Genomic DNA, 9,045 nt, shown 5'->3' on the forward strand with positions numbered 1-9,045 from the left:
TGCCTAATTAGCGGTCAGATTACAAGGTGAGTTTCAGGCAGCGTTTCCTCGAACGCGGTTTCACATCGGCACTGGGTAGGTACTTGGTGTATTTTTTTCCATTGTTTGAATTTCTTTTAAACAAGGTAAAACCTTGAGTAATTATACAATAACCCTAACGCTAACCCTAATCATAACCCTGAAGGTTTTACCGTGTTTAGATAATTTTAAACAAAAGATAACCACTAAATGACAAATACACCACGGCACTGTTTTACGACTTCGAAACCGCGTCAAAATCGATGAAGGTTGGATGGGTTTACACAGAATCGTTTTCGTTATGTTTACATCATGCCGAACTCATCACAGACGAAAGGGAGACATAATCCTTTCACAAGATTGTCCCACCAGACACGAGTTCCTCCAGGTCGAATCCAGAAACGTTGACTCCTTTTTTTTCTTCATCACTTTGCTGGAGCGTACCACCATTAACATTTGAAATAGCCTCTACCTATGGTGCTTCTCAATTTAAGGACAGCATGCATGAAAATTGAAAGCGCAAACTCACACCAGAAATCAAAGTGATGGTACTAGTGAGAAAACGCTGCACTACGTGCAAATGATTCATTATTTTTTTAACCTAGCAATGCAATTTTTGTTCCAAAATAGTAACCGTATTCAAATCTATGCGGTTTGATCGTGTAAAACGCTGCCTCAGCCCGGGCACAAAACGCAAATTTCCGTCGGAAACTTTACTGAGATGCAAAAAACACAGTCGATGGGCTTGCTCACGTTCCTTTTTCAGTCCGGGGTGAAAAAATGACATGCTTGGATAGCTATTTCATGGATGTTTCAGCCGTTTGACAGGGCTCAGGAATTTGAAATAACATTGTTTGTCAACGGTTACAGAGTCCATGGTCTTGGTGCTGACCAAAAGAAGAGCGGACTCCGGGGACGAGAGTGATCTCAGTAGTAAATTTTCAATAGAAAATTGCGGTTTGCACCTGGGCTGAAATGAGCTTTTAATCGCAACAAAATTTCAGCGCGGTGGGCGGGGCGAAATTTCAGCCCTGGCTGACACTCACCATGTAATCATGCCTTAAAGACGTGAGAGAATTATATTTCGCAGATTTCAGATTTCAATTGCAACACCATTATCATATATTTTACCTTAAAGTGCACCTAACCCAAAATATTATTTTCGCCAAAATGAATCTTTGCCCCTGTTCGAAACGCATTGCGGCCATTTTTTCCTTTTTCTAACAAATCCTGCCATTTTATAGGCTTCAAAACTTGCGAAAAACCAATCATCTTCTGTTCACGACCGAGTCAGAAGGGGAGTGGGTCGATTCCTGATTTCACGTCACAAACTGATTTACGTTGCATTAACTCTTTGTAAACACGCATGCAAAGTAGATTGTGACGTCAAATCAGGAATAGACCCACTCCTCTTCTGACTCGGTCGTGAACAAAAGATGCTTGGTTTTTCGCAAGTTTTGAAGCCTATAGAATGGCTCAATCGACCACGAATAGGACAAATGACCAATTTCAATTTTTTATCAGAGTTGATGCTTTTGACGAACCTTACGCTAAAAAACTGCGATTCAAAACGAACTAGTCATAGAACCAGTACGGATAAAAGCGAGGAAAACTACTGTTATTGTACCTGAACATGATCGTCCATCACCAGTAAAGCCTGTCTTGCATGTGCAGTTGAAGTTTCCAGCCATATTTTTACAAGTTGCATTTTCATTGCAATCATGGATCCCGATGAGGCATTCGTCTACATCTGATTAGGAACAGGTACTCAATTAACCATTTCAAACTTTCATAAAAATTATCCATCAAACAATTTGGTCTTCTTTCACTATCATTAACTATGATGACGTTTTAAACGGGGAGTGAATGACCAGGACCAAAAAAAGACCATCCTGTTTCATGTGAGAATTGATGCTTCTCACAAAAACAAAGGCTCAGCTCAAAATGAACCAGTGATATTTCCAATACGAATAAAAGCAAGCAACACTACTTCTATTTTACCTGAACATGACCGTCCATCACCATTAAAGCCTGTCTTGCATGTGCAGTTGAAGTTTCCAGCCGTATTTGCACAAATTGCATTTTCATCGCAATCATGGATTCCGATGCTGCATTCATCGACATCTAAACGGCAAGAAAGGACACAGGTACTGAATTAACAATTTGAAATTTTGAAAAAAATATCGAATTATACACTTTCATCTTCGTTCACTATCATCAACTATCATCAACTGTGTGATGACCCTGAATATGGCGAAAGCAAGACCATCCGGCGTAGCTCAAAACGAACTCCAAGTGGTATTTCCAATACGGATAAAAGCGAGAACATAACTGATTTTGAACGAAACATGACCTTCCATTTTTAACATGTATTTTTCTTTTCTCAGAACCCTTTCTTTCCTTCTTTAACTTAGTAGCTGCCACACTTAAACGTTGTACGTTCTTTGGAAAGCAACAAAAAAGGTGACGACGTTTTCCTGTCTTTACCTCTTTCGCAGTTTTCTCCTGCAAATCCCGGTGGACACTCACAGGCAAAGTTCTTGTCATTATATCCCAGAAGACACTTTCCATTGTTGAGGCATGGATTGTAACAGCAAGGATTCTGATGAGGCAAGATACTGAATAATTATATCACCTTCTGATCACCAGTTCCGTGGCGCAAATTTATTATTAACGAGGAATTTGTAGTGAGTTTGCCCTCCTTATGGCATATAGCCCATCGTTTCCTATCACAGTAGTAGATTAAGATATTGATAAAATCGCTATCAGTATAGCCATTAGTCATTTCGAAGTTTTGGTCCACTTTTCGTGAGTACCCTAGTAAGTTTCACATCCCACGTACGATAACACCTTGATGTGTAAAGTGAAAAATGATGATATTTAGCCTGTGATAAAATGAGAACAAGAGAAAATAATGATTCTCTTGACGAGAAGCAATACACAGCTTTTCAATTAAGCTGATACGGGGTGAAATCTGGCCCAAAATATTTTACTTTCAATTTAGCATGACATACCTTTGCGCCTCTGTATGTCCAACCCTGTCTTGGCTTGAGATCTTCCGGGTGCTGGCAGTGGTCGGAATCACTAAGTTCACAGATAACGTTGCTTGGAGATTTTCCGCTACCAATGTTGACAGACACACACTTGTTTTCCATGAGACACCAATGCTCACATTCGTCTTTACCAACGGTAAGATTCATAAACACGTGTCCTTCAAAGTATTGGCCCGTTTGTACTGGGAGAAGGTGGATGGTTCGACAAGAACGATCTACGAACAATAGCACAAGTCACTGACACTAAGCCTGAGCCTGAGGCGAATAATTGTTAAATATTGCAATTTTACAGAAACCAATTAGGAAATTTGCAGCCGAAGATCACAAAAAGTGATGAAATAACTCAACGATTTTCAACATGGGGTACATCATAAAAGTAAACCTTACTTTCGGTTTGAAGTGGCGCTTTGCAGATTTTTCTTCACAATGTATTCTGTTTCGAGGAATTTCCGGATGCGAATAACCAATTTAGTGCAACGTCACAAGCTGCATTGAATTCATTCAGTATAGGAAATCGTATGAACCCGAGTGCGTAGGCAAGTGCAATTTGAGAACTTTCAAAACATCACGAGTGACCATAAATCACGAAATGCACGTGCAGGTTCATGCGATATTTTATTTATTATATTCTCAACAAAATTACTCAAACGCACTACTTTGTTCGTGCTCGTGCTTCTTCCAGTTTTGGGTTTAGTTTTCTTTCAGTCGCCCATGTTTGCCAGACATTCAACCAGGTCTGTGTAGCTTTCAACGTGTTTTTGTTTTTTATGGAGCGGTATCAACGCCAAAAATAAAAGTAGAGCTAGATGATATGATGGTCGATCTGTTTAATAAGTTACTCCGTTTATAAGATACGATGGTTTGGCCGCGCAATTAAATATTACAGCTTAAAAACACGATACTCCGTCTACTGGACGCTATAGTCCGTCTACTGGACACAATATTACGCCATAACAACACGATAGTATGTCGAGACCGTAGACCGCCTTTTAAACATGTTTCGGCATGACAAGACGATAGTCCGCCTTCCAAACAATATTTGAGACATCTTTTTCAACAAAACCTCAGAACCACTTCATGATGCAACGCTTTCTTCACTGTTGGACGAACTAAGCGAGCCACTGACGCGGCGAGGCGACAAAAATAACACGATGATTTGCCTAGGAACCTGGTAACTAACGGTCAGCCTCAAAATGACTTTCGCGCGAATTTAGGGCGCGCTGTTGTTCGTGTCATGGCTGACAAGGAGGATAATCCAGACCGTGATCAAGCGCGAGGATCGCAAATGACTACCGGTAGGTTTGCAGAATCTGCTTATTCGCAGGCGGTGGACCTTCTAGAAAGAAGTGTGAGCTTACTAAAAGAATCGCCTTTGGAAAGAAACGTATCATCGCCTTTGGAAGAACGCCAAGGTCAGCGTGCTCTTGCGAATTACAGGTTAGTTTTGAACCTATTTATAAGCTTGTTGGTTGCGTTTTTTGATCGCGGTTATCACAGGGAAACATTACACCGTTTTTCGTTGTCATTATGACAAATCAAATTTGTCATAATGACAAATGTGCCAGCATCGGATTTTTAAGATTAAATTTGACCAGCATTTTGTACAGCGAGTTGTACGGTCAGGATTGTCTTCAAAGTTACAGGTATCAAACTTGAGGGAAAAATCTGTCGTAGGATTTTAAAATTATTGCCATTTTTTGAAAAAATGAGCATTTCAAAATGTGCGAATATCTCAAATGCTTTTACTTTTAACTGCGAAATCAATAGCATTTTCTCAAAGTTCCAACATTTTTCATTTAAAATACCAAGATTCAAAGAAAACGGTGTAAGTTTTTCTTTTTGTGCTATATAACAAATCACTTAATGACTCGTCCCGATGGAAACAGTTCATTTTGTTTCCCTCGAATTTCAGTGTTTCCCTCGGCTGTGCCTTGAGTTGAGGAAACATTGAGATTCTCTAGAAACAAAATGAACTGGTTCCCTCGGGACCGGTCATTAAGTGTTTATTGTTTGGTGACCAAACATTTTACCACTTGGCCACCTTGTTTGGTGCTGTTTGATCGTGTTTGGTTGTGTTTGATAAAATTTGAAAGGCCATCAAACATTCGATCAAACAACTTAAAACATTACTTTCGTTCTCGTGTTTGATAGCCGAACTTTTGTTCGTTTAGCCAGCCGTATCAATAATGTTTGGCGCGCCCATGCGTTCCACGCTAGCTCAGCCGCTTGTATCCACCTGTTTTTTACGTATTTGAGTCCCATAGTTCAAAATGTTTTACCATTTGGCCACTCACGTCAACATCAGCATGTTTATTTCAAATGCAAGATAACTTGGGACGTTTAATAAATTAACGAATAGTGGCTGCAGGTGTACTGGTCTGTACCGCATGTAGTCAGAATTTTTTTTTTCGTGTAAGACTTTGTTCAAATAAAACTCACCTTGTTGAGCCTCTGTATTGTTTTCAAGAAAAGCCAGCAACAGCACTGAAACCATTAGCCAGTTGAGAATAGAAAGCCAACAGCATTTCATACTTGGAACCTAACAATACAAACTTTCATGCGTTGTACAACTTCCTTCACAAAGGGTTGGCCTGTTTTAACTTTTTGGAGTAATGAGCTGTTGTTATTCATCAGCCAAACTGGAAGTTCTAAAGTATACAACTGTTTTTCAAGCGATTATCAATAACATGAACGGTCACTATGAACAAATATAACCAGGAAAAAACATCCGACATATTGTAAACATCAGATCAAGCCTAATGAAAGGACAACTAAATTAGATACCTTTTTGCCAGTTTCTAAGTTACTAAATTAGGTGTGATTTGGTCATGCAGAAAAGAAGAAGAACCCTTCACTTTATTAAGTTCACTCGTTAGCTTCATTAGAAAAGTAATAAATTGGATTACTATAATGCTGGTTTATGGTTCGTAATTCAGCGATGCAGTTGAATAATTACAATCGAAAATTTATCCGGTAGTGAACTTATGCTTGTCCAATTTAAACTGTGACAATCAGATCCGGCGTAAACTGCCCTTACGTGATATCGCGTCGTGAAGTCTGAGCTTTGAGTAAACAGGATTCGACTTTACGTGCCGGAGAGTTTAAAGCTCTAAGATAAGTTGATTGTTTGGTTCTGTTTCACTAAAGGGTCAGGTCGTTGATGTTCGTTGTTAAAGCGAGGGATACAACACGGCCAAATAACGTTTACCATTTTACCATATGTCGCGCTCAGATATGTTCAATTTCTGGGTTCTTAAATTGAATTCTTATGCACTTATTGACTGAGTGGGAGGGCCGGACGGGGAAAATATTTGGTACGTTCGCCACGACCGATTTCGAAAGCCAAATATTTTCCTGTCCCGACCGATCTCTAAACTCAGTCAAAAAGCATTTTATCACTTGGATTCTTTAAACTAGTTATAAGTACTCAGAAGATGAAGTTTGGACAAAAAAAGTTACTAGGTTGCACAAGAAATTTATCTAATACGTTGTTTGTATTTGATTTTCTGGCTGTAAATCAGTTTTATGTTTACAAGCGACGAAATCACCTAAAATCGCACCAAACAGAGCAGTACGTGTTCCTAACAAGGCCGTACGGCTTTTGCGGCCCTTCTCGCGCTAATGCACTGCCTTCATAAGGGGATTCAATTTCTCAACAGTTTTGCAATGAAAGCGCGCGCGGCGCCGTACGGGCCATATATCAAGTCTTAATAAAGGTCCGAGGTTCCGGTAAACGAAATTCGACTTTACTTAACTCAATTCAATATCTTGATGGATCATGAAGATTTTTTTTACTGAAGGGGCAGGTGGATGATGTTTTGCGCATGACAACAAACTTCAACATGGTACTCGAATGTAAACAACTACCATTCATAGCACATGTCAAGCCGCTTACATATGTTGATCGCTTGATTTTTAAACCGTGAAGATATGGGACTGTTTCGTTTCTTAAGCATAGGGATATGTTCGTCTTGTTTTACTGAAAGGTCAGTTTTTAATTAAAGCACACGGACGACAACAAAGGGCAAGACACGCGAATTTGAATAACGCTTACCATTCATACCATATGTTTAACCGCTCACAAATGTTGATTACTTCCTTTCTTTATCATGGGGATATGTTGATTACTTTGTTCTGTTTTACTAAAATGTCAGATCGTTGATGTTGGTTTTTAAAGCGAGAGACAATAAACCACAACATAGCATACGTGGATGGTAGGGCCCACACATGTTCATGGCTTCGTTCTTAATTAAAGCGCGAGAATTGTCGATTGATGGATCCACAAAATGCTGACCATGTTATGCAAAAGAGAACAAATAATAAATAAATAAATAAATAAAAGGGGGACATGGCAGTTATTATTATCACCATGCACTGTTCAACATTAAATGATCAGGAAAAATACAGGATGATGATGCCGCTTACATGCTTACGCTTACGTGTAATATCCTACTTTGACCCAACTTTTAAAAGTCCTGTTAAAAATGTACCAACTCCACCATCGCATCTTTAAGTGTGAATGTGTCAGTACATTCCCCTTTCCCAAGTACTTCAAAGGAAGGATCGGGGGGTCACTAGCCGATTATTTCAATCGGTATTTGTTCACGTGACTGTGAATATGCACACTCTAACCACATATAACTAAAGACTAGTACGAAAACCGGGTTTGGTCAACGCTTATTTAACGTGTAGTATACTTTATTCTCCGGATAGCGACTTATCCACTGGATAAAGTTATTGGGCATTCGGACCGCTGAGGCCCTTTGTTATTTGTCAAAGATTTGACATGGGGGGGGGGGAGGAGCGGCGTTTATGAGATTTGATGGGAATCTTCGGAATCCCGAGCTTGTGCTTTCTTAGGTCTTAGATTTTGAATCGGGTTCAGAGCCTGGTTTTCAATAAGCTCTCGATTAATGTCCAAAAGACAAATTATGTTATATTTAGTCCGAGTCAGAGGAAAGTCAATCACAGTTTTTCTCTCTCCTTTGGAGGTCAATCTTTAATTCAAAGCGATGTTACAAATTCAGAATATCCAGCACATACTGCTCCTCTTTTTTCTAAACTGAGAATTTTAGACATCTTCCAAATCAATACCCTCGACATTGCTAACTTCATGTTCCGCTACCACAATAATCTGCAGCCTCCACTTTTCTTCAATCTGTTTATGACAAACAGTCAAGTCCATAAATATGACACAAGAACAGCCGGTAATTATCGTGTGCATTACTGTCGCACGAACATTAAGAAATTCACAATTCTTTACCAAGGACCAAGGGTCTGGAACTGTCTTCCTGCCTCTATTACCAATTTGTCAAGCTTTCCTATGTTTAAGAACAAAGTGCTAGAGTTTTTATTAAAATAGTTTCTGAGTTAGTTCCTGCCGCACTCCTTCGCAGCCCTTATTTTGTTTAATATTGTGATGTCGAGGTGACCTCTCCTATAAGCCTGGTGGTTTCTTGAGGTCTCCTCGCCTAACAACCTGCTGTATGCTTTTTTAAAAATTTGTTATACACATAAAGGCAAGTAAATGATGATGATGATGATGTTTGTGGCATTTTGTATTTAGTAAGTCGTAAACAATCACAAACGATCGGGTTGCTCGTTGCAGGTATCGCAAAATATGGAGTTCAGTCAAGATTTCCCCGTAACGTCCCACAGACATGGGACCCCGTTTACACGCGTCCGGATATTTTTGAAAACAGAGACTTTTCCTTCCGTTTTGGCTTTCGTCCACCCCAATGCGGAATTCGAAAACGCTCTCCAGAGAGATGAAAAACGGAGGTTTATCGTATTTGTGTGGACGAATACGATGACCTCAGAGGCTCATGATGTCATACAGAGCGCACGCGCAGGCTTCAGTGCTCTGTGGATGAAGGTTAGCCAATCTCGTCCCCAGAGTCCGCTTTTCTTGTGGTCAGCACCAAGAATACGGACTGTCTGGCCACTTCCAATTTATGCACAGTCGTAGTGAAGG

The 9,045-nt window shown here is 39.8% G+C and overlaps 1 protein-coding gene across 1 annotated transcript in view; it reads right to left on the minus strand.

The window, feature by feature from the left end:
• LOC138028298 (low-density lipoprotein receptor-like) overlaps nucleotides 1-5,681 on the minus strand; it is a 17,858-nt gene extending 12,177 nt beyond the window's left edge. The window contains exons 1-5 of the mRNA XM_068875784.1: nucleotides 5,511-5,681; nucleotides 3,033-3,286; nucleotides 2,506-2,620; nucleotides 2,020-2,142; nucleotides 1,646-1,768 (exon numbers count right to left, since the gene is read on the minus strand). Coding sequence (XP_068731885.1) covers nucleotides 1,646-1,768; nucleotides 2,020-2,142; nucleotides 2,506-2,620; nucleotides 3,033-3,286; nucleotides 5,511-5,601 — 706 coding nt within the window. The 5' untranslated portion in view covers nucleotides 5,602-5,681. The remainder of the gene's footprint in view (nucleotides 1-1,645; nucleotides 1,769-2,019; nucleotides 2,143-2,505; nucleotides 2,621-3,032; nucleotides 3,287-5,510) is intronic.
• Nucleotides 5,682-9,045: the final 3,364 nt, after the last annotated feature.

The sequence above is a fragment of the Montipora capricornis genome, chromosome 13, assembly GCF_036669925.1.
Source record: "Montipora capricornis isolate CH-2021 chromosome 13, ASM3666992v2, whole genome shotgun sequence".
Taxonomy (NCBI): Eukaryota; Metazoa; Cnidaria; class Anthozoa; order Scleractinia; family Acroporidae; genus Montipora; species Montipora capricornis.